The sequence below is a fragment of the Capricornis sumatraensis genome, chromosome 4 (genome assembly GCF_032405125.1).
Source record: "Capricornis sumatraensis isolate serow.1 chromosome 4, serow.2, whole genome shotgun sequence".
Lineage (NCBI taxonomy): Eukaryota > Metazoa > Chordata > Mammalia > Artiodactyla > Bovidae > Capricornis > Capricornis sumatraensis.
Window position 1 is genome coordinate 144,717,929 of NC_091072.1, and position 26,904 is coordinate 144,744,832.

Consider the following 26,904-nt stretch of genomic DNA (forward strand, 5'->3'; position numbering starts at 1 on the left):
CTAGTTGGCCCCACAATTGCCTGAACCAATTCCTTGTAATATATATATATATTTAAATGTATCTCCTACTGGCTCTGCTCCTTTTCTTGGACCTGCACTGATATGATCCCCAGATACTAGTGGGTTTCAGGAGATCCCACACACAGCCAGACACACCCCTGAGGAATTTCCACCCTGCACCATTTCCTGATACAGGTGATATGCTCTCTGGAGGGCCTCTTCACTCCTGGCCAAACATTCCACAGGACCTCTTTCTCCTGGCGTCCCCTTTGTAGACAACTCAAACCCCATTAACTTCTTCTGTTTCCTCTGGACCTGGGGTGCTCCTATACCCACTGAACAAATGGTGAAATTGAGCTGGCATCCACTGCACCTGCCCCTCCTTACCCTGGCATGAGGGGCAATTTCAGCTAGCTTCCCGCCACCAGACCTCTCCAGGCAACATTCAGATGGAAGTGTCTATGCCGTCCACAACAGGGCACTTAGGTCGAGTTCTTACAAGCACTCTCTTGCTCTCCAGTCAGCCCTGGGTCTACAAATTTCCAGAGCTGAGCCATACAGACTGGGAAGGACTGTGTCCACCTCCAGCAAGCAGAGGCCCTCCTAGTTCCTCCCCATCTTGGCCTGGGCTGAAGGAGGGGAAACATGCCAGCAATCTCATCATCCACAGATACCCTCAAAAAATTTGTCTCTGTAATTGGTTTTGAATTTTTCATTATATGTGCTGTGGGTAACTGTCCCCAGACCCATTTAGAAAGTCCTATGCGGTGTGTCCAAGGACTCTCTTTGGAACACAAGATTTCTTATCAACTACTATTCTTAGCTTGCCTATATGCAGGTCAGGAAGCAACAGTTAGAACTGGACATGGAACAACAGACTGGATCCAAATAGGAAAAGGAGTATGTCAAGGCTGTATAATGTCACCCTGCTTATTTAACTTATATGCAGCGAACATCATGAGAAACACTGGACTGGAAGAAACACAAGCTGGAATCAAGACTGCTGGGAGAAATATAAAAAACCTCAGATATGCAGATGACACCATCCTTATGGCAGAAAGTGAAGAGGAATTAAATTGATGAAAGTGAAAGAGGAGAGCGAAAAAGTTGGCTTAAAGCTCAACATTAAGGAAACGAAGATCATGGCATCTGGTCCCATCACTTCATGGGGAATAGATGGGGAAACAGTGGAAACAGTGTCAGACTTTATTTTTTTGGGCTCCAAAATCACTGCAGATAGTGATTGCAGCCATGAAATTAAAAGATGATTACTTCTTGGAAGGAAAGTTATGACCAACCTAGATAGCATATTCAAAAGCAGAGACATTACTTTGCCAGCAAAGGTCTGTTTAGTCAAGGATACGATTTTCCCAGTGGTCATGTATGGATGTGAAAGTTGGACTGTGAAGAAAACTGAGCACTGAAGAACTGATGCTTTTGAACTGTGGTGTTGGAGAAGACTCTTGAGAGTCCCTTGGACTGCAAGGAGATCTAACTATTCCATCCTAAAGGAGATCAGTCCTGGGTGTTCGTTGGAAGGACTGATGCTGAAGCTGAAACTCCAATACTTTGGCCACCTCATGTGAACAACTGACTCATTGGAAAGGCCCCTGATGCTGGGAGGGATTGGGGGCAGGAGAAGAAGGGGACAACAGAGGATGAGATGGCTGGATGGCATCACCGACTCGATGGGCATGAGTCTGAGTGAACTCCGGGGGTTGGTGATGGATAGGGAGGCCTGGCGTGCTGTGATTCATGGGGTCGCAAAGAGTCAGACATGACTGAGTGACTGAACTGAATTGAACTGAACTGATTCTCAGCTTTAGGTTTCAGCCAAAATTGTGAGACCACAGGAAAAAAAGTCTTGCTGATATTCTATTTCTCTCATCAATGGGGAAGTTCTTGCACTCTCAGAAAAAATCAATTATTCATAGGTGAGCTTCTATCTGGAATTTTGTGTCTTCAAAGAATATTCCCAGGTTGCTCTTGGCTCTCAACAGCATTGTCTACTACTGACTCTGTTCTTAGTCTAGAGATATTTCTTAAGTCCCCAAGTCTGTCAGTGAATGTATATAGTGCTGTACATTACAGATTCTTAAAGCCTCCTGGATGAGCCTTCACACATATAACTACTGCACTCATTCCCCTGTTTCTCTAGCAAATGTACCAATTTTCCATCCTTCTTGACACACAATGTCAATTCCAGTTAATTCCTGGTATTTCTATGATTATGCCTTTCACTGGAGGTCAGTTGTTTTATATTTCCTTTAACTAATTTAATCTTAGAATGGAGAATAAAGGATTTCAAAGGACATAAACAGAAAAATTACAAACTAAGACAAAATACTTTCAGCCTGTATTACACACAAATGGCTCATTTATTTAGTATATAAAGAACTTTTTCTCACACATTATTTAAGAAAAGATCAATCACCCAATCTCTTTTTTAAAAAAGGATATAGGCTATGAACTGTCAGATCATAGAAAAGGAAATACAAATGACTTGTAAGCATGTAAAAAGATAATTCTTAGTAAGAGAAATACAAATTAAAACCACAGTGAGAAACCGTTTTTCACCTCTCTAACTAGCAAAGATCAAAACGTTTGATGAAAAACTACATTGGTAAAGATGTAAAGGAAAATGAAACTTGTCATGCATTGCTGGAGAGAATACAAATCTGAAGATTTATGTACAATTGAAAGTGAAAACTGCTCTGTCGTGTCCAACTTTTTGCGACCCCATGGACTATACAGTCCATGGAATTCTCCAGGCCAGAATACTGGAGTGGGTAGCCTTTCCCTTCTCCAGGGGATCTTCCCAACGCAGGGATCGAACCCAGGTCTCCCACATTGCAGGCGGATTCTTTACCAGCTGAACCACCAGTACAATTGAGGAAGTCTACAAATACTCAAAAAGCAAGAAATTACATCTGTAGAAATATAGTCATTGCAGCATTGTTTGTAAAGGCAAAAGAAAGGAAATGATCTAAACTTCCATTAATAGATCAGTTACATAAATTGTTAAATCCATAACATAGAATTCTATCCTGCCACTAAAAAGAATAAGGCAGTTCTAATGAGTATATAAACATAGATTCAAGATACATTGTTAATTGGGGGTGGGAAGTACAGTTCAGAACAGTGTGCATAGTATGCTACAACTTGAGGTTTGTGTGCATGTGAGCATGCATGCTCAGTCATGTCCGATTCTTTGTAACCTCATAGACTATAGTCCGCTAGGTTCTTCTGTCCATGGACGTTTCCAGGCAAGAACACTGGAGAAGGTTGCCATTTACTACTCCAGGGGATCTACCGTCCCAGGGACTGAACCCGCGTCTCCTGCATCTCTTGCATTAGCAGACCGATTCTTTACTACTGAGCCATCTGGGAAGCCCGTGTGTGTGTGTGTATGTGTGTGTGTGTGTGTGTGTGTGTGTGTGTGTGTGCACTTGTGTACACAAATGCTTGTTTGTGAACAATTTATATCTGAGAAAGAATGTAAGGCAACAGTATTTTTCTCCAGGGCAAGAAACTGGTGAGCTTGCAATCAGAGGTGGAGCAGAGACTCTTTCAGGGCTACTGTGTGCATGTACATCTTCAAAACATGGTAAATAATAATTTGATAGAAGTAACACATAAAGAAAATAAGACTGTGACAAGAGCTTTGAAGAAACTAAACAAGCAGATGTCACAGAGACCTGGGAGACTGGCTGTTTTGGACAGAACAATCATATAGTATGCCTCAATATAAGCTCAGAGAAGTTAAGCATTTTTGCCTAAAGTCACACAGCAATTATTTGAAAAAGGATTTGAGGAAAGGTTACTCTTGGGGACTTCCCTGGCAATCCAGAAGTTAAGATTTCACCTTTCAATGCAGGGGGGGCAGGTTCAATCTCTGATCAGGAAGGTAAGATTCCCACATGCCTGACAGCCAGAAAACCAATTGTAAAATAGAAGCAATATTGTAACAAATTCAATAATGATTTTAAAAATGGTCTACGTCAAAAAAAATCCTTAAAAAGCTGGCCTTATTGATTCTAGCATCAGTGCTCTTCCCACTGCCTTCCCACGGCTCTCAAGAGGGGACAAGGCATTTTCTAAGGAAAAATATATAGAAGGAACCCCAGTGGCTCAGTGGTAAAGAATCCACCTGTAATGTGGGAGACACAGGTTCAATCCCTGGGTTAGGAAGATGCCCTGAAGAAGGAAATGGCTACCCACTCCAGTATTCTTGCCTGGAGAAACCTAGGGACAGAGGAGCCTAGGGGGCTCCATCCATGGAGTTACAAAAGAGGTGGACACAACTGAGCAACTGAGCACACACACACATACAAGGAACCAGTGTAACTAACAGTCTTCAGGAAAGCATTTGAGCATTCCATACCTGTCACAGCTAGCAGCATTTAGATGCAAATAGTTGCTTACAAGTCATGCAGGGCCTTGCAAGTCATGAAAAACTGTTTAAGCAGAAAATAGGAAGAACTAAGGGGAAAAAAACTTTTAGATCTTTACTGGTGATCTAGAGAGCACATTCTAGCCCATCTTTGGAGAGACATCACATACATAACATCTTGGGACATCACTGTAGCTAAGGCAAGAAAAGTCTAAGAGCAGTCTTGGCATCCATGACAAAATTTGTCCAGTGAGGTCACTGACCCTGTCTCCACGTAACCAAAGATGTGGCCCTTTTGAAGACAGGTAGGACTTGTTTTGAGGGGGCAGAGAAAGTGCAACTTTTTTAAAAGTGTGTGTGGTTTTTTTTAATTTATTTGGCTGCATTGGGTCTTAGTTGTACCATTTGGGCTCTAGCTATGGGGCACGTGGGATCTTAGTTCCTCAACCAGGGATCGAACCCACATTCCCTGCATTGGAAAGAAAGCCTCAGAAAATGCAACTTTTGAAAGTTGATCTAAAAGAGGGAAAAAAGAGCAGAAAGTGCATTAAGCAGGTCACTCAAAGCTCAAGTGGGACTACACAACTATTGCTAACTCTCCTTTTCCAGAGCAATAGAACCAAACTAGTCTTTCACCTGGGATGAGCTCAGAAAAGCCCTAGCCAGCGAACCCTTGAATGCACTGTCAAGGCCAAGCCACCTCACCAACATTAGAGCTCTACGGTGGTGTCAGAGGGTGAGGACTGGTTTCATTTTGTCTTAATTACTTTTGTTTTCAAGTTGTACAGGTAAAAGATAAAAGCATTCTCATTTTTTAAAGTTCGTCCTACAAAAGAAAAAATAAAGGAAGTAAGGTGGTTATTTATTTAATCATTTTAATATTGATAGATATTTAAATAGTTTCTAATTTTTTCCTGATGACTAGGTCTCTATACAGTATGTGTTCAGTGCCAAATAAAGGGTGCTATTCCCAAATATATTAATATATGTATGTAGCGTTCACCATTTCTAGATTAAACTAGTCCTCTGCTCAAATGTGTAGGATTAAGCGAAGATTCAGATATACCATGTTTCTTGCTCAATTCCTCTATTCGACTCATGAGCTAATAGAAACAACTAGAATGAGAAATTTTAAATTCCTTTTTTTTTTTTATTCAAGCATTGAATATTCACTGATACAAGCAAGCACTATTTTAGGTGTTTGGGATACAAGGTCAGATTTGATACAGTCTTTGTCCTAACAATAATACAAAAGGGAAATTTAAATAAACATCACAATCCATATCATCAACAGTACAGAATTACAATCTCCTCATCATTCCCTCCTGTATCTTTTCTTTCTCTTTGCTTTACTGACCTACAATAAGAAGTTGTTTTATTTCTAAGATTCTATTGACAATGCTGTGCCTTCTTTCCCTTTAATTTTATTTGTCATTATGTCCTACTAATCCCTCCTCTATCTCTAAACAACACCTTGTTTCTCATCTATGCCCAACCCTACTAAGGATAAATAATGTTTTTCTTATTTTTTAGTCATTTGTGCCAAAAATAATTGGGAGATCCACATAAACTGCTTCTATACATTTTCCTCTAAAATAATGGCTTACCAGACTGCCCACATTTCACATTGTGAAATTAATATGCAAATCACAGTCATAACAAGGAAAATATAGTCACACACTGGTTTATTCAGCCACAACTATGCATTTTCGAAAAAAACTAAATTCAGTCAAGGCCAGTCATTTACGGAAGTCTGAAGAGCTGAGACACAAAGCACCACCCTGCTCTCTCTCACTCACCTTCCACAACTTATTTCAAGTTTTACCTGCAAAGAGGCACTGTTAGGATAAAAACATATTATCGGGGAGGAGTAGCATGTCAACCCACTAGCACACAGAAAAACCCTGTAGTACACTGGCAATAGCACATATTTGCACAGATTTCATCAGCTCAGCTCAGAATATAACATTTTAAAGGTACATTTTTGACAGAGATGATGGGGATGACTAAGCCAACAACCTTAGTCACTAGAGAGAGGGATACTAAAAACCTTATCTATTTCACAAATTTGCCTACACTCTTTAAAGTGTTAAGATAACATCTAAGTTCTAGCAAAGAGAGTCCAGCAAGAAGCCATCAATCCCAGGGAGGCGGCATTAATTTCACATCTAATTTATGTGCTAGAAGGGCACCACTCACTAAAGGTGTACTCACGAGAGGTCATCTCCCTCTTTTTAGGGAGCCACAGGACAGAATGAACATTCATCCACGTCTGACCTTCTTACAGACCCACGGAAGAGGAACTTCACAGCTAGAGGCTTGGAGACCATCTTTGCTGATGGTACCACACTTCTGTACCAAGCTGTTTGAAGCAATTCTGTAAGGAACAAAAAAATCAATCACTTAAGATGACGTGCAGTAAAGGAGTTCTCAAGCATGAGGAAAAAAAAAGAGCAAATTCTTTCTCCCATTCAGACCTCACTTCTCTCAGCTCCCAAAACTGGAGAATAAAAATTACTCATTGTCCTCTTGAAAATGTCCTCTCTTTTTTTCTTGCCCTTACCAACTATTGATTTCCTTCCTTGTTTCCTTTTCCTTTCCTCTCCTCTCAATCCATTATCCTTGATCTATTTCCCCAGACATATAATTTCTTTTCCCCTTTTCTTTTCTCTTCTCCCTCTCTCTCTCTCTCTCTCTCTCTGCACTCTTTTGAAGCCCCTTACCTTGAGACATTTAAGGCTGATCCATCTTCCCACCTCCAGCCAGAACTGTTTCTCAGACCAATCCAGTAAAATTCCTGACTGAGGAGATTTTGGAGCCAGATCTAAATGAGAGGTTGCAGAAGATGAAAAAAGGTAGGAAAAAATGCAGAAAGTTTAAAAAGAGATGTAGGGTCATGGTAACACTGTTATTCCTTACACCCTCTCTCATCACTGTTATTTATGAACTGAATGTGTGTGTACCCTCCCTCCCCAGATTGCTATGTTGAAGCTCTGATATCACAAAGTGATGGCATTTGGAAGTAGCCTTTGGGCAGTAATTAGGTTTAGATGCGGTCTTCAGGGTGGGACCCACACTAAAAATGGGATTGAAAGTGAAAGTGAAGTCTCTCAGTAGTGTCCGGCTCCTTGCGACCCCATGGACTGTAACCTACCAGGCTCCTCCATCCATGGGATTCTCCAGGCAAGAATACTGGAGTGGGTTGCCATTTCCTTCTCCAGGGGATATTCCCAACCCAGGGATTGAACCCGGGTCTCCCGCCTTGCAGCCAAACGCTTTAACCTCTGAGCCACCAGGGAAGCCCCCCCCCCAAAAAAAAAGGGGTTAGTGCTCTTAAAGAAGAGGAGAAGGCTTCCCAGGTGGCTTAGTGGTAAAGAATCCACCTGCCAATGACATAAGACATAAGATATGTGGGTTTGATCCCTGGATCAGGAAGATCCACTGGAGGAGGGCATGGCAACCCTCTCCAGTATTCTTGTCTAGAGAATTTCATGGACAGAGGAGCCTGGCAGGCTACAGTCCATAGGATAACAAAAAGTCAGACATGACTGATGAGACTTAGCATGCAGTCTCTCACCACCACATGAGAGGGCAGCTGTCTGCAAGCCAGGAAGAAGTTTCTCACCAGAAACCAAGTCTACCAGCATCTTGATCTTGGACTTGGCCTCCAGAACTCTGAGAAAGAAATGTCTGCGGCCTTAGCTCTCCCACCTTGTCTTTGGTTTACAGCAGTCCTAGCGGACTGAAACACCACCTACTGCAAATAACTACTCTCTCTTTCAAACCTTCGTTCTAGAGATGTGTTGGTTGCAGAGTGCAATACTTCCTAGAATTGAACTTCACGCCTATAATTACATTCTTAGATCATGACAGATAAGATAGCTATTACATCTCTACCTTCCAACGCAACTTCTTCCTTGATTAGATGGAGCACCAAATAGGTATTCAGATAAATACCAGATAAATATATATTTAGATAACTTTGAAAGAAGAAAAGCTAAATACTGCTGTGAACACACTCATATTTCACATCATCATTTAACATATATGTTATTATTAAACTTGCAACAATGTATTTGCGTTGTAATTTTTTCCCGCACTAAACTCCCATTCTCCAAGTCCTCATCAATCTTGCATATGGCAAGAAAAAATAAACACAGTTCTTAGGGAAAAAGCTGATGGTAAGATTAAGTTGGTTATACTCTTTACATGTCCCAAGCTACCCACTAGAATAGAAATAAGATTCTTTGCTCTGTTGAGTCTGACCGGAAAATGAAGGAGTTTATATCCTAATGGAATTGTCTCTGGAAATAAAATGAACTAAAATATAGGTTAAATCCCAGAAGATTAATTTTGTATAGGATTTGGTGCTAGTGTAATAAATACATTTAGCAACAAGTAAACTACCACCTTGGATATGGCCCTATATTCCCAGCAAGTACTTCATTGTGTATGCTGGTGGTGGGACAGAGTCTGAAGTGTAAAGGAAGGGTAGGATAAATGAAATGACATCCTAATTTCCAGATTAGCTGGAAACCTTTTGTGCATTATTTAAACAATTTGCTTAAAATGATCATTTAAATTAGGAAAAAAGTGAGTTTATCCTCATTCTTCCAATGGGACTATAAGAAAAACTGTCCGTCTCTTTCTTCCTCGCATTTCATTGGGAAGGATGACAGCTAACGAAACACAGAAATGAATAGACTTCATTCATTAAATAAATAAATAGATATAAACACAGACCTCAATTAGAGTCTGAAGAGCTGGGATTCGATAATACTCACAAACTCCAATCCTACACTTGATCACTACTCTCAAGATCCATGCAATTCAAAGTCACATGATTCTGCCAGCTTACTACTTCTCCCTGATGAGGCTGGACAGGGCAAATGTTTACTGGATCACTCTCACTTGAAAATCAACATCCCGCTTGAAAGGAGCTTTTGGAACCAGAGTGCGATTATCTCTGGGTTCTACAGACTCATGAATGATGTGTGTGTGTTACTGTAGAAGCAGCATAAAAGCATAAACAAGAGTGTTTATTGCAAGGGTGTGACCTCAGAAGGCTTATCTTGGGGAGAAGGTGTGAACTAGAGCAATGAGGTGCTATGTCACTTTAGAACTAGTAATGTTTGGTTATACCTTAGAGAGGAAAAAGTACAAAACCTAAAAGCAAGATGAAGACAGAACACAAATGAAACCAGATACATTTTTTTCTTTCCTTTTCATTTTATTTTTAACGTCAATATTTATGTCTTACACATGCACACACATGCTTTTGCAGGCAATATTTTTAAATTGTAATTAAAATACTGCTAAGGTATAGAACATACTCCTTACACTGCCAAAATGAACATGGTTTACAGGATATAGCTAAGATATTTCAACCCGTATGGAGATAAACTACTAAAATACCAAAGCTACTAAATTGGACATATCTTTGATTGGCTAACTTAATTTCGGGGACTATATACTAAATAACTAACCTCAAGGAAATAATTCTTGGAAATCAGATTTTTTTCTAGAAACAGGAAAACAGTTAAGCAAAAATATAATAATATAGAATTTGTAAAGATAAGTATCTGTAATCATTTAACGTGTGGAAAAAGGAATGAAATTATGCTACGTTAGAAAAGCAAAACATAAACATATGGTATCCAAAAAGCCTAGATATTTACATAGGGTAAATATGTAATTTTAAATACCAGGTATGTTACATTTTCAAATAATATAATTTACATTTTTCTTCAATCTCCAGACACTTTTTCAGGTGAAGTACATAAAACAATACATGTAGTTCTCAATTTGAAAAAAAAAAAAAAGTACAATACGGTGCACCCGTAAAATTATTTAAATCTATTGTTTTCAATTTAGAGTTACTTCACTTGAAAATGTGTCTGGAAGGCTGAATAAACACACATTGAGCATGTTACGTGAAAGTTTAACAAATACACTATTTAAAAATAACTTTATCCTCTGTTTCCAGACTTTTCAAATATATCCTATAGAATGTAAGCACTGACTGCTGCTGCTGCTGCTGCTGCTGCTAAGTCGCTTCAGTCCTGTCCGACTCTGTGCGACCCCATAGACGGCAGCCCACCAGGCTCCCCCATCCCTGGGATTCTCCAAGCAAGAACACTGGAGTGGGTTGCCATTTCCTTCTCCAATGCATGAGAATGAAAAGTGAAAGTGAAGTCGCTCAGTCGTGTCCAACTCTTAGCGACCCCATGGACTGCAGCCTACCAGGCTCCTCCGCCCATAGGATTTTCCAGGCAAGAGTACTGGAGTGGGTTGCCATTGCGTTCTCCGAAGCTTTGACTACTAGCATATAAAAACATGCAGATACCTTAAGAGATTTAAGGGAAACTTGACAGGGTACAAAATTACTAGAATTTAATATTGACAAGAATTTCCCCTATAATTTTGTGTATGTGCACATTACTAAAAGTTAGTGAGCCTTGGTCGGGAAACCGAGCACTCTCTTTAAAAGAGTGAAACGCTGGGGTCCCACCAACTGGGGTGGCAGGAGGACCCGCACTCCCGCTTCCCTAAGTCTCCAGGGAGCACCTGCCCACAGGCACCGGGCATGTTCTTGCTCCCTGCAACGCCCAGGAGGGACGTCGGCTCCACCCAGGGAGAAACAAAGGAGGAACCCAAGAGATGAGGTTCTCGGCTAACCTGCTCCTGCAAAAGAGAGGAAATCAGAGTGGAAGCCAAAAAATGGCGGCAGGAAAGGATAAAATTTCAAAAAAAAAAAAAAAAAACAACCCCACAAACAAAAGGGGAAAAAGGAGAACGAGGGAAACAGGCTAACCAAGAGACAAGATTTACCTGCAGAAAACAGAAACTAAGAGCGAGGAGAACCCAGCCTCTGATGAAGCAGGAGACAAAAGAAGCCAAATCTGATTCAAATCACCGCCCTGTCTTAGTGGTCCCTCTCCTTTCTTGTACAATACAGGGCAATATGTTTATCAACTATTTTGTAAATGCAAAATTGTGAGTAGCTCTGGAAACATTTTTAAGAAGGAGGAAATTCAACGTTATTCCATTTTTTAAGTGCTAACTGCTTTTCTTTAAGAGGTGAAATCATTTACTGGTTTTTTTGTTTTTTGGTACAACCAGAAAATAGAGGGATATTGAATACAGAGGCTTTGATTGTCTTGGGTGTCAGCTTAACATTGCATAGAGGGGGTACATTTTACATCCTCCAATACAAAGCACACTAAATGGCAATTTGGAGTCAGTTGTGTGTTTAACATGTCTTGGACGCTTTGAATTACTTTTATTCCCATGTTGGTTTTGGTGAAATTGTTTCTTAAAGAAAAACCACCCCTTGATCTCCACTCTCCCTGTCAGAATAATGTGTACTCTGTAACATCTTTGTTCAGGTAGTCCCGTTTTCCTAGTAACTTTCTTCATCTGCTGTGAAAGATTAATGTCATATACACTACTAATGAATTTTCAAATTGTGAATCTGTGGGACATATGATATAACAGTGTATGAACACTTGAAGGCATTCATACTTAACATACTATTAAGACAAGTTTGCCTTCACATTTTAAACTGGAGAGTAACTTGGATAATTGTTCAGAAAAGAATTACAATTACATGGGGTTTTTCTTAGATTTTTGGTACAAATGTTAAGAATTATACACAAATTTAAACTTCTGTATACCGGTAAATCCTAAAGAAAATCAATCCTGAATATTCTTTGGAAGGACTGGTGCTGAAGCTGAAGCTCCAATACTTTGGCCACCTGATACAAAGAGCTGATTCACTGGAAAAGACCCTGATGCTGGGAAAGACTGAAGGCAGGAGAAGGGGATGACAGAGGATGAGATAGTTGGATGGCATCAGTGACTCAATGGACATAAGTTTGAGCAAGCTCTGGGAGATAGTAAAGGACAGGGAAGGTTGGCAGGCTACAGTCCATGGGTTCACAAAGAGTCAGACACGACTTATCGACTGAACAACACAGCAAAATACTGATCCTCAAAACCATCAGTACAGTTTCAATTATGAAAGAAAAAAAAATAGTAAAACACTGTCCATCAACAGGTGAATGGATAAACAAAATGTGGTCCTATCCATGTAACGGAATAGAATTCAGCCTTTAAAAGGAATGAAATTCTGATACCTGCTACAGCACAGATGTACCTTGGAAACATGCCAAACAAAAGAAGCCAGTGAAATGAAATAAGTCAGATACAAAAGGACATAAGAGGAAAATTCAGAGATAAAGATTAGACCAGTAGTCACCAGGGTCTGGGGGGTGGGGTTATGGGGAGTTACTGTTAAATGGGTGTGGAGTTTCTGTTTGGGGTGATATAAAAGGTTCTGGAAATGAACAGTGGTCACAGTTGTAAAACGATCTGAATATACTTAATTCCACTTAATTATATACTTGAAAATTGTCAAAATAGTAAGTTGTATGTTATTGATGCTTTACCACACTTTTTAAGTTAAAAAAAAAAAGGAGTGAGAAGTATCCTAACCTACCTACCAAAGGAATGCTTTGGGGCGAAGTTCATAATGGTTCCTTTATCTGGTTATGAAGAAAGGGTGACAAACACACACACATTACCAGACTACAAAGACCTCAAGTAAAACAATTCTCCTATCATCTACCATCTGCTTCCAGCCATTTAGTTCTATCTTCTAACACATCATTTCAGATTTCCTCAAAAGGGAAAAACTCGATTCAACAAATCATAATTTACTTTGTGATACATATTTTACTGAAATTTCACACTCTGGGAGACAGAAAAGAAAAACAAAAGTTATTTCAAATCTGGTCTTTATTTCAACTGTCAAGGAGAATTAAAGTGGAAAGAAGGAAAACTAAAATGAAGTCATTCCTCCTACGTCAAAAAAAAATTTCACATAGATTGTTCTCAATTAATACTTGTAACGATTCTGGGAAAAAAAATTTCTCCACTTGGTACATGAGGAAATTGAGAGTCAAAGATGTTAAGAAACTTGCTGAAGCTCACATAGCTAGTAAGCAATTTAGTAAAAACAAACTCATGTCTGTCTGAAAGAAATTAAGCTCTTTTCATTACCTGAATCTACTTTACATTATGGGGGAAAGTGACCATGTTATCATAGTGTTTGTAGTAACAGAAGGAAATTCGATATAATTAGATGGCTTCCCTGGTGGCTCAAAGGGTAAAGAGTCTGCCTGCAATGTGGGAGACCTGGTTTCAGTCCCTTGGTCGAGAATATCCCCTGGAGAAGGAAATGGCAAACCACTCCAGTACTCTTGCCTGGAAAATCCCATGGACAGACAAGCCTGGTAGGCTACAGTCCATGGGGTCGCAGAGTCGGACACGACTTCACTTTCACTTTCACTTTCACTTTCCTAAATACAAGAAAAGCCAATACTGAAATTTCAGGGAGAAGATAGGGACAATCCCAAAGTCATAAACTCTAACAGGGATGATAGTTCAAGTTGAACAAGAGATTGTTAAAGCAATAAAGTCTGAAGATATAACCTCAAATTATGATAATGAGGAAGAAAGACGTTGTGCAGCGAGGAGCATCAGGATAGATTGAAAGAAACCGAAGTATTTCCACAGGGAAAACTCTTTAGTCAATATATATTTTAAAATAACACACCAACAACTATAAGAAACAAAAGTTAACAATCAAAATAAACATCTATATGGAGAAAAAACACCAACAAAAATCAAAAATTTGAACATATCTAAAGATCAATTCTTCAGATGATGATTGCAGCCGTGAAATTAAACGATGCTTACTCCTTGGAAGAAAAGTTATGACCAACCTAGATACCATACTGAAAAGCAGAGACATTACTTTGCCAACAAAGGTCCGTCTAGTCAAGGCTATGGTTTTTCCAGTGGTCGTATGGATGTGAGAGTTGGACTGTGAAGAAGGCTGAGTGCCAAAGAATTGATGCTTTTGAACTGTGGTGTTGGAGAAGACTCTTGAGAGTCCCTTGGACTGCAAGGAGATCCAACCAGTCCATTCTGAAGGAGATCAGCCCTGGGATTTCTTAGGAGGGAATGATGCTAAAGCTGAAACTCCAGTACTTTGGACACCTCATGTGAAGAGTTGACTCATTGGAACAGACTCTGATGCTGGGAGGGATTGGGGGCAGGAGGAGAAGGGGACGACAGAGGATGAGATGGCTGGATGGCATCACTGACTCGATGGATGTGAGTCTGAAAGAACTCGGGAGTTGGTGATGGACAGAGAGGCCTGGCGTGCTGTGATTCATGGGGTCGCAGAGAGTCAGACACGACTGAGCAACTGAACTGACTGAACTGAAAGATAAATGCAAAGAACAGGAAGAGCAAAAAAAAGTAGTTGCCATAAGATAAACAGAACACTGAGGAAACAATAGAACAATCCAACTTCAATTTTTTTTTTATTTTCTCAAAAATAAAATAAATCTTGAAGTCCAAGACACAAAAAAGAGATACTAAGTGGACACATCAGCATATAATTTTCATGTAAATAAATTTTTAAGGATAGTAAAAAAAAAAATAAGTGAACACCTCACTATTTAAAAATATTTAAATCCCAAGGGCCATAAAATATACATCCTACATTCAAATTCAAATAATATTCTAAACACGTACAGCAAAGAAAAGGAACCAGAAGACAAATAACTGGAAAAGTGATTTCATTTTTCAGTGTGCACAAGATGGATTCTGAAAGCTGTCAAACACAATATTTCTGTAAGACTTTAAAAGTTAGGTTGGTATGGACTTTAAAATCTGGCTCTGTAAAGAAAGTTTGGCTCTGTCAGATTTGTAGCCTTGGACTTGCTCACTAACTCTTCTGAATTTTATTCGCTCAATGAAATAGAGTGGTTGAAGTCTACTTCATAGAATATGCTGTGAAGATTAAGAATAATAAAATAGAAGTGAATTCCTATCACATAGCAGGTGCTCAACACACAGTAGTTTCTATTTTTATTATTTTCATTATAAGCTTGGCTATCTATAACGGATCTAATAGAGGGACTGTAGTTACATATATTCCTGAAAAATAACTATTTACCAGTGTAAGAGGGACACTTCTGATAGCCTTGGAGCCTCTAGCATAGAGCAAACTAATTCCCTAGCAGTATTCTCCACCACTGGAATGTGAGAAAACTTTGGTTTTCATAGATTTTTATGCTGTTTTGGTAGCTGTTTAGACCTAAGTAGTGCTAGCGGTAAAGAATCTGCCTGCCATTCCAAGAGACCCAAGAGATGCAAGTTCAATCCCTGGGTTGGGAAGATCCCTTGGAGGAGGGCCATAGCAACCCACTGCAGTATTCTTGCCTGAAGAATTCCATGGGTAATGGAGCCTGGCGGGCTACAGTCCCTAGGGTCACAAAGAGTAGAACACAACTGAAGCAACTTGTCATGTGCAATACTAGGAAAAGCAAGCATCTATCTTAAATTAGTATATAAATATTGCCATGAGAATAAAAGAATGATGACACTGGTACAACAAAGTCAACAGACTAGATATAAGTCAAGTTGGTTTTACAAGATCTTACAAAAGCTGAGGGCAAGAAAAAGAATCAGGGCAGAGAACCAAGCAAAATTCCACAGGAAAATCGGATATAAGACTTATCTGTAGTTGCTATGCAATCTCTCAGGAATATTCTACTGAGAGCATAGAATATCCTTTCCAGGACTGGTCTGAATCAAGGGTCCTTAAAAGGAAATAAACCAGTTTTGGAAATGCAGCCAGTCTAACTCTGTTCAGCTTACTTAGCGGTAGATCAGGATTTACAGTAAGTAGAGAAAGAATGGAAAGATGAAATCCTTTAACACTCATCCATTCTTCCAGGGGACCTCAGAGAAACAGAACCACGCCCACCTCCCAGCTATCCTGGGCTGAAGCTGTCATTATCACACTGCAATTATGGTAGCTGCCTCTCTGCAATTCTCCAAGGCACTGTCTTGTATTATGATTCACTACTCTGTTTATCAGTGTTTGCTCAACAGTATTTCAAGCTGTCTGCTCACTTCTGCTATTGATTTCACCCAGCCTAAGAACTCAGATGCAGTTGTATCAGAATGAGAATAGGAGTTGCTGCAAAAAGGTCCAGAAAGCAAGGTTATTATTACTAGGTGCCATAAAACCACAATTCTGTAGGTCTAAAGAATACACCCCAGTGCATTCTGTCACCTAGTTTATGGAAGATAAAGGAAGAGTAAATCACAGAAGTGGACTGATTTGAAGTTAGAGTGTATGCAGAATTTCAAAGGAATGAGTATTCTTTTGACAGACAACAGGAAACCAGATGCTTTAGTCTTCTCTTAAAATAGGAAGTTACAGACTTTATAGACGATATGTTTTCTCCAACTGCTTCAGAGTAATTCATTTCCTGTCAGAATTTCCCCCAAGGGATGTTTAATATTGTTGAATTCTTAATAAACTCTTATCTGTGGATCTACCCCAAAAGGAAGATGTAAAACAATATCAAAACACAAAACTCAGCATGAAATTAGCACAAAATCCTAAGGAGGATTCCTTATTTTCTTTGCATATGTTATTTAAGTTGACTAGTTAGAATTTGATTGATTTTCATACCAGGTAACCTCAGGATGTCAACTCCTTGTGTTACTTTGAGATGCTCCGGGATTCATAAAGAACTCGCTTCCTGACAGTTAGGTGGACAGGAAGGATCTGAGAGGCCAGTAGGAAGTGGAGCCCAGCAGTTCAACTCTGCGAGGAGTGTAAAGTCACACACACATACTTCCCTTCCTTCTTTCTCAAGTTTCTGAAACTGCTTCTTCCTCATGCCCTCAACACAATCCCAACTGATTCCTCGTCTAGACCTTACTGAATTCAAATGAATGAAGGCAAAATATTATGAAGAAGGCATTAAATCCCCAAGCTACCTCTCTTTCCCTCCATCCCAAGTTCCACCAGCTCTTACTGGTGAGAGAGAGCTGGTGAAACTTGTAAAGTGAGTAAAGTGCCTCTTTACTGTTACACTCATATGTGTCTGGATCTAATGATTCCTTTTATTAGATTTGTGAAAGTGAAGTGAAAGTGAAAGTTGCTCAGTCGTGTCTAACTCTTTGAGACCCCATGGACTATACAGTCCTTGGAATTCTCCATGCTAGAATATTGGATTGGGTAGCCTTTCCCTTCTCCAGGGAATCTTCCCAACCCAAGGATCAAACCCAGGTCTCCAGCATTGCAGGCGGATTCTTCATTGGCAGAGCCACAACGGAAGCCCTGTATTTATGGTCTAATTCTTCTCTGTAATACTCACCATCTTGCCACTTCCAACACACGCACACACACATGCATACATACCAATTGGAGCATCTAGGTATATAAATGAGGGTTGGTGGGGGAGGAAAAGGAAAGAACATTCCTTTTGCTCCTCAAAAGAGGATACTTGATATATTTGAACAGCATTCTCCAACAAAACTGCCTACATTTACTAAATGTTTGCACTTACCATTTCCTTGCTGTCTTTAAACATAAGGAGATGCGCGTCTTTGGCTAAGCAGAATTCCAGGCTAGAATTCCAGCTCTTTTTTTCCACTGAAAAGTAATAACAGTGGTCACCATGCCCCATCCAGAGGTCTGGGCAGTGAGGACAGCCGACATAAGTGGGCAACTTGGAGCCTGGAAAAGAAGAGGTTTGGGTCACATGTTTATGGCAATGAAATTGGGGATAAACTGTCTTTCCTGCCCTCTACCTTTCAGATTAAGGTTTAGAGAAATGTACCACAATGCATGGTCTCAAATTAAATACCTCACAATGTCCAACTCTATTACTACTACTGAACATTCTGTTAAGCAAGGATGTGAAGGGGCAGGGAAGGAAATGGATACAAGCTGGCTGAGGACTGGGAAGAGAGTCCCTTGCTTGTGCTAGACATCAGTATGCACGTGTGACATATACACAACAGGTAACATAACAGTGTATCTGCATGAATGTATCTCTGTGCTATTTATATAGGCTCAGAGCATGCATTGTGTAACTGCATAATGCACATTGCTTAACTCAGGTAGAATCTTTCAGAATATGCAACCTCAGTCTGACACTCCATCATAGTGCAAAAGAAAAGGACAGAAACTAGAAAGAACAAACTTATCTAGAATGAAAGGCCGTTTGGGGTTTGTTTTTTTTAATCACAAATGCACTAAAAATTCACTGGAAATTGGATAAAAGACATACTTCATCAAAAAGAATTCATTCTAGATATTAAAAAAAAAAAGATTTTCTGACAGAGAAGGATATCAGCTGCTAAAGCAAAAAGTCATGCCATTCTCCTCGCTGAGCTCTTTCATATACAGACACTCTCATTCCTTTAAAATGGTTGTGCTATAGATCTGTGAAAATGAAAGGGAACTGAATACACTTTCGAGGTCATTTCAATGAAAATTCCAAAATTCTATTGATTTTCTATTCCACAAGACATATTTGTAGTTCTCCATAAACACAATCTCACAATAGGCATGTGTGAACCATTATATCCAGGGAGCATACGTGTGGATACATAATTGCAGAGTAGATTATATATCTATTCCAGATTTGAAGTTAAAAAGTGGAGGAAGTAGTCAACCTTTAGACAACCTTTCTGTAGGAAGGCCTGGCATGGGAACAGCATAGGGTTCTGGAGATCAAGCTATGAAGTCGACACCTTATAATTTGTGCTTTTTCCATACAACTGTGATGGTATCCAGCCTGAAGGAAAAATTCCTGACTTGCCTAGGAGTCTCCTTCTGTCAAAAGTTGAACTTGTATGTGACGTAGAGGTCCTAAGACTGAACCCTTAGTATCCCAATTAATAAAGTCTGTCTAACCTGTCACTTGGGGCTTCCCTAGTGGCTCAGTAAAGATCCACCTGAAATGCAGGAGACCTGGGTTCGATCCCTGGATTTGGAAGATCCCCTGGAGAAGGGAGTGGTTATCCACTCTAGTATTCTTGTCTGGGAAATCCCATGGACAGAGGAACCTGGCAGACTACAGCCCACAGGGTCTCAGAAAGAGTCAGACACAACTTAGTGACAAAACAACAGCAATAGCCTGTCACTAACAATCATGCTCAAATAACAAAAACTTAAGTTAGAACTCTGGATTGTGAAACAGAAACCGAAGGCTCTCTGGATCATCATATATAAGGACCTAGAACTAAATCTAGCAAAGTCCATTTTAGAAAATGGGAAAGCTCATTAAATGGGAAAAATTAGAATATGCTTAATTAAATTACAGTATATCTCATATGAAAAGTTAAACACAATATTAAAATTATAATTTTATTTTCATGCTAAATATGGTAGTAGGTAGGAAAATGTTTATGACACAATATCAAACCAAAAAGCAATACACAAAATTATAACCATATTGTGAGCAGAACTATATCCAGCCTTATTGAAAAAAAAAAAAAGTAAGGCAAGGGGGATTTTAGAGGACTTAACTGAAATCCTGTCAAAAGAATAAATACTTAACACAAAGTCATGTACTCAAAAACTAGAAGACTATGCCTGGGAGATACTCTTGTGTATGTTGGTTTATTTTGCTGGGACTATTTTTCAAGGTTTCCGTAACGTTATATTGCTTTTATACACAAATTTTGGTTTAAGTTAGCACTTACCCCGGTACAGAATCCACTGCAATAGCAGCATACTTGCTAGAATGGTCGACAGAAGCCCCAAAGCTATCGCCACATGGTAAGAGCGAGGGCATCTCGAGGAAGAAGCTGCAAGAATAGAATCCAAAAAATTATCCTGAGTCAGAATAAAAGTCTAAAGAGAAAAGGTCAGGGAAGGATAGCTGGGATCTGGAAGCAATTTGGCCCGGTTGGAACTGCAATCCAGGCCTTAAAGTTTCCTTTCCTAGAACTGTCAAGGTCCATGCTCTGAAGTTGAGGGTGGCCACCGTCAACTTTATCAAGGAACATATTTTACTTATCCAGTGAAAGATACTTTTTGTTTTGAAATTGTGGCTTGCACAGTCTCATGCTTTAGTGGTGAAAATATAAATTGGAACAACTTCTTTGGATAGCAGTTGGGCTGTGTCCCAAAATCACAAAGGCATTAATTTACCTTTTTACTCAGCAATTTCTCTTCAAGAAATTTTTCCTGCAGACATTCACGCATGTATAAAATGTCATATTTTTAAGACCACTCATAGCAACAATATTTGTAGGAGAAAAAGACTAAATTCAACCTGTCTATCAATAAAAGATAACTCAAATACATTTTGACATAGCCATAAAGTCAATATGCAGTTTCTAACAAAAAACAAAGACAAGCTTTTTTTTATAGATATGGAGTGATTTTTCAAGGAATATAAAGGGAAACAGTTAACAAAACAGTCTGTGAAACACTGTATGTTAATAGGCATTTCTGAAAATAGACACATGCATCTGATAAGGTTGCTTGCCTTGGGGAGGGGAAACAGGTCAATGGGGACAGAGATGGGAGAAAGACTTTTTCTTTTCTTCTGTACTTTTTAAATTTTGAACCATATAATGTATTATTTATTCAAAATTGAGATAAATAAAACTTAAATGAAAATAAAATGACACCTCACAAGTGCTTTGGAACCTGTCATAATTGGAAGAGTGATCAGTTTAGGTTGATAATTTGTTTAAGGATGGGACATTACTTCATATTAACTATGTTGTATACAATGTATACCTAACAATGGTATTATTTTCATTTGGAAAATAACAGATTTTTCACACCAATTTTTTATTTTAAAATGGTAGTGATCCCATAGTCTGCTAGTGTAGGACTGATAGTGTGAAAGGCAAAAATTTATAAAGTAAGGCATTTAAATTCTAGTTTTGACTCCTTTATTTGATAACCTTTAATTTGGAAATGGAGAAAATAATTCTGCTTATTTGGGCCTCACTTTCAAATTTAAATTTTAGGTAAATGATACTATAGATGTAGGTATCTATGATTTATTTTGAACTTCTTAAAGAAATTCATAGTGAAGATAGCTTAAAATGAGAGAGTTCTGTATTTTAACTATTTGGACTATTAAATCCAAAAGGATTTCATTTTTTAGTGACATAAAAAATACATTTGCACTATAAAAGAATATTTAATGAAATAAATGTTGATTTTAGATATTACACTAAGTGTAAAAAAAAGTACCAAAACATAATTGCATAAATAAATTGTATATGTGCAACCACAATTCAGTTTTTAAAAAATTAACTGAAATTTAATATTTTAATGTACTTTATATTAAAAGACTCTTAGTAAAGTACTTGTAGTAAAATCAGTATAAAAAAGCAAAAATATGTCAAAATAGTGATGATCACCATATTGTAAAATTATTAGTGATTTTATTTTATTATATCTGCTCTCATAGTTTCTCTAATTCCTATAATGAGCATGTAATGCTTTTTTAATTTCTCCTGGAGAAGGAAATGGCAACCCACTCCAGTATTCTTGCCTGGAGAATCCTATGGACAGAGGAGCCTGGCGGGCTACAATCTGTGGGGTCGCAAGAGTCTGACACGACAACTAAACCACCACCAATACTTTTCTAAAGAGATTTTTAATATTGTTTTAATGCTCTTAACCTATTTTCCCATTCCCAAGCAGAACACCCCAGAAAGCTGGTGTAGAAATAAACATACTGGCAATAAATAAGAATGTGCAGTGTCCACTGGATACAAATAAAAAACCACTTGCCTGGAAATTAAAATTATAGTCAAGTTTCAACTTATCATGAATTGTGTGATCATATACATAAACTTTAAAATGCACATTCTTTTTGATTTAACATTTCTATTCCTTAGAAATTAGCACAGATATAACCCCAAAGAAGGAAAAATAAGTACAAATAAAATATTAAATGCTCTATAATTTACAGTAATAGAAATAAATCAAATCTCTAAGTATAGTGGAATGATTTAGCAAATTATAGCAGTAATTTACTTGTAATAATAAGACTATGAGGCAAAAAAGAAAGCTTATGGAGCTACACTAAAAAATGCACCTCATGGAAGTTTGCTCCCCAAGATATAAAATCAAATATTAATTTTGGCACTTACACAGTTATCTGCCTTCTCAGAAAGTGTTTTCTCGGGGTTCTACGTAAGAATGGTTTGTTTCATCTTCAAATTCCCAGAGTCACAGGGTCTAGTATCTGTAATGCTCTTAATACCTTCTTCCTACACTTGTCACCATTCTGGCTCAAGGGTGTGGGGAGGACCTAGTTATATGAAATAACTTATTTTCTGACAAAATCTTAATATTACCCTGTGGCAAAATTATTGGTGTCCTTCTTTTCATTTCATAGCCAGAAAAACAGAGATGCCTAGAATTTGCACAGCTGGTCCACAGTTGCCCCAAACATTCACAAAGAGATTAAGTTCTCCCAACAAATTTCTTGCTTTAGGTCAGGAGCAATAAAGGCAAACAAAATTGCCCCAGCTTGTGTTTCATAGATAAAATGATAGAAGTGAAGGGTTAGAAAACAATTTAGCTGAAACCTAAGATCAGATCCTCAGCCACATACAAAATCTTCATATTCCAATTCTGGACTTCAAAATGAACCAAAAGCGTTTCTCCAAATGACCCTCTACTCCAAATGTATTCTCCATCTCATTCATTCACCTAGCCTATGGTGACTATGGACAGTTTTCCACACTTGATTGGTTAACTCACCTTTTTGCTGCCGTCGGTCATCCTTCAGAGCTTGGGGTGCAGCAGGAGACTTTATTATGGAATAAGTAACATTGTCAGTCATCTTTGTCTAATATCTTTCACATTCAGTTGAGAGAATAAAATTATACAAGCGTGAGTAGACAGGTGTAAGTGAGGAAACAGCCCAATCTCTAAACTGCTAGCAGGAAACTTGAAGGTTTTATTAAAAAAAAAAAAAAAAAAAGGCCAGTATGACAAAAGCAGAAGTAATTTTTCAGGAAATGGTTCAAACTCTGGGGCTGCCTATAGAAATTAATATTCTAAACTCTGGTTTTTTGATGTTTTATTTATTTAACCTCACCATACTCTCTAGATGCTCATTAAGTGCAAATTAAATTGACTCCCCATCTCACCTTTCTATTGACCGAGGAAACGTTGCCCTTAAATTCGGTAATTCAATTATGGAAACTGGAATAAAAATATGAGAGTGGTTCCTAGCTATGAATTTATCTCACATTTTATAGTTGCTTGTTCCCTTTTGAAGAAAACAGATGAAAAAATAAATAAATAAAAGGAAAACAGATGCATGCCAAATGGGACTGATCTCATTGTTCCTTGGAGCTTTGGGTAGTGGTATACAATAGAGAAATAGGAGGTTGGTTTGCATGTGGCTAGAATCATGGGAGAAATGAGCTCTTGCCCAGATATATGTTCTGTGAGTGTGTTATACCTCTGTGTTCCCCAAAACATTCTCTCAATTATGATTTAGTCTTTACCCTTCACAGGCAAGAAATTTCATTTCATTTTCTCTCCTTGTTCTCTTATTTTTATATGCTGAGACAACCACAAAAAGGAATAAATTAAGTAAATACATAGTAAGGTGTCAGTTGCCATTGTTCAGTCGCTCAGTCGTGTTCAACTCTTTGCGACCCCATGGACTGCAGCACACCAGCCTTCCCTGTCCTTCACTATTTCACAGAGTTTGCTTAAACTCATGTCCACTGAGTCAATGATGCCATTCAACAATCTCATCCTCTGTTACCCTCTTCTCCTCCTGCCTTCAGTCTTTCCCAAAATCAGGTTTTTTTCCAAAGGGTCGTCTCTTTGCATCAGGCGGCCAAAGTATTGGAGCTTCAGCTTCAGCATCAGTCCTTCAATAAATATTCAGTGTTGATTTCCTTTAGGATTGACCAGTATCAGTAATTTATTTCAAAGAGGTGAAATCGAAATAAAAAGTTAAAGAAAATAAAAGGGAATTGAAATTCCAGGAATAGATAAGATCACCAAGTCAGAATGTATAAAGACAGAAGAGAAGAAAGAGAAACAGGGAGAGCATAGTAATTAAAAACTAATAAAATTCTATTTCCAGCCGTGACAGAGTGATACTGGACTTGGCCTTCTCCCAAAACACCCAAATGACAAAATACATGAGGCAGCTGTTTTCAGGGACGACGGATCAGGCAGCACTGTGACCCTTGAGAGAACACAACACACAAAGGTAAGTGCTATGGTCACTGGTATTCTGCCTAGGACAACTTTCCAGCCCAAAACAGGATAATGAATCCTAAAATAGAGCAGGAGTCTCATGAAGCTGAGGGAGCAGAGATCCAAGTTTTGAGCTGCTTGTTTTTGTTCAGTCACTCAGTCGTGTCTGATTCTTTGTGACCCCATGGACTGCAGCACACCAGGCTTCCTGGTCCTTCACCATCTTCTGGAGCTTGCTCAAATTCAATGTCCATTGAGTCGGTGATGCCATCCAACCATCTCATCCTCTGTCGTCCCCTTCTCCTCCTGCCTTCAGTCTTTCACACACCTGGAATTTGCAGATCAGGGTGACTGACATGAGAGAGTGGCACAGAGAAAGGTGTCCAAAAGCCATCATGTGAGCTCACCCTCTAAGTCCCTGGCTGAGAGCCAGCTGCACAGATAGGACTCTGTGGTCCCTGCTGAGATGAACTGCTGTGGTCGTGCACCAGCGGCGGTGCAGTGTTGACCAGCGCAAACAAAGAAACAAAGCACAACCTGACAGAAAGATCCACCAATACTTCAGCTGCCTTCGAGAACAAATGTTGATGCCCTTAAAAGGAAGACAACATAAACAAAATGTGGTCTATGTTGGGGAGGAGGAAATCCCCCACACATACCCCTCTAGAGTACTTGTGGCTGGACTAATAATAAAATTGACACAAGACAGATTAACAGGAGAAAGAGAAACACATTTTAATTCATGAACATGGAGGATTCATAGAAATGGGACCTAAGAGGTGACTAAAGCAGGTAGCTTTTATACTTTGCAGACAAAGAAACAATAAATTTGTGAGGAGCTGACAAGGCAAAGAAACTTGGGTTTTGAGTGACCAATAAGTGAAGAATATAGACAGAGTTGGGCACTGGGGTAGTAAATTAAAAAAGTAACAAGGTTTGTTTATACAAGCTTCTTGGCCCCAAATTCTGTCTTTGGTGATAAGGGTGGACTTCTATTAATACCTCCAGAGGTGGGAAGCACTCCTTTCACAGAAGAGGCTTACTTCCTAGTTTCAGGGAGACAGAGAGGAAGGCCACAGAGTCACTCTTGAATAGGCCATTTCTTAAGTAACTTTAATTGAGAATAATCAATGTGCCACTGAGGCACATTTGGGGGTAGTCTACCCTGGGCCCCAACAAACACATACAGTGAAGTAATATTCAGTCTTTAAAATGAAGAAAATCCTGTCACATCCCATAACATGGATAAAACTTGAAGGCCTTAGTTTAGTTTCTGCTTCACTCCTGTCCAACTCTTTGCGACCTCAGGGACTATAGCCTGCCAGGCTCCTCTGTCCATGGAATTTTTCCAGGCAAGAAAAGTGGGTTGCCATTTCCTCCTCAGGGGGATCTTCCTGACCCAGAGATCGAACCCACATCTCCTGCCTCTCCTGCATTGTAGGCGGAAAGGAAACACACTGATTGCAAAAAGACAAACACTTTGTGATTCTTTCCACTTGTATGAAGTATCTCAAACATTCAAATTCATACAAACAGAAAGTAGACTGGTGATGGCCAGGAACTGGGGAGGGAGAGAAATGGGGTGTTGTTTAATGGCTAAAGAGTTTCAGTTTTGCAACATGAAAAACTTCTGGAGATTGGCTATGTGAATATACTTGTATTAGTCTGCCTAGGCTGTCATGGCAAAATGCCATAAATAATCGAAATTTATTTTCTCACTGTTACGGACACTGGAAATCCACAATTAACAGGCCTGAAGAACTGGGGTCTGGTGAGACCATACACCTTGGGTTGCAGCAGCTACCTTCTCACTGTGGTCTCACACGGCCTTTGCTCTGTGCAGGTATGCAAGAGAGACAGAGCTAGGGAGCTCTGTATTGTCTCTTCTGACAAAGACACTAAGCTGCTCAGATTAGGACCCCACCGTTATGAAGTCATTAACCTTAATTATTACTTCCTCACAGGCCCTTCTCCAATAGAGCCACACTGGAGGTTAAGCCTTCAGCATATGAACCTGGGGGTGGGAGGCGACACAAATATTCAGTCCATAACAATACTTAACACTACTGAACCAATAAACTTTAAAATGGTTAAGATTTTTTCAAAAAAAAGGAAGAAGGAAAAAAGGCAGGAAACATAGGAACCAGGGCTCCTTGAGGAAAGACTAATTCTAGGGCCAGGATGGAAAATACATAAGATGAGCCTGGAGCATCTTTTAGTCTTTTAGTGCTGGAAAAGCTCCTGAAATCCAAAATAAAACAATTAAGAGCAACAAAATTAATTGGATTATATTGTAAGTATTGGATGTATTGGATTATAACCCAGGAATTAAAAAAAGAAAAGAATTTATGAATCCATAGCAACTTATTTTTATTTATTCTCAACAAATAAAAATTGTATACATTTAAGATATACAATG

General features: G+C 39.0%; 1 protein-coding gene across 1 annotated transcript; it reads right to left on the reverse strand.

Annotated features, from left to right (window-relative positions):
• Positions 1 to 6,655: 6,655 nt before the first annotated feature.
• On the reverse strand, positions 6,656 to 23,103 carry KLRG1 (killer cell lectin like receptor G1). Its single transcript, XM_068971515.1, has 5 exons — positions 23,022 to 23,103; positions 19,985 to 20,089; positions 17,839 to 18,008; positions 7,117 to 7,217; positions 6,656 to 6,770 (listed from the first exon to the last, which is right to left on the reverse strand). The coding sequence occupies exons 1-5, from the start codon at positions 23,101 to 23,103 to the stop codon at positions 6,656 to 6,658; spliced, it is 573 nt and encodes a 190-aa protein (XP_068827616.1).
• Between the last annotated feature and the right edge of the window lie 3,801 nt (positions 23,104 to 26,904).

Bases quoted from the DNA above. Each gene is read 5' to 3' on its own strand.
- KLRG1 (XM_068971515.1), bottom strand. From the start codon at position 23,103: ATGACTGACAATGTTACTTATTCCATAATAAAGTCTCCTGCTGCACCC. The intron at 18,009-19,984 runs GTAAGTGCTAAC...CTTCTTTTCCAG, and splicing joins GCAGTGGATTCTGTACCGGG to GCTCCAAGTTGCCCACTTAT. The intron at 6,771-7,116 runs GTAAGGGGCTTC...TGTTCCTTACAG, and splicing joins TCAGCCTTAAATGTCTCAAG to AATTGCTTCAAACAGCTTGG.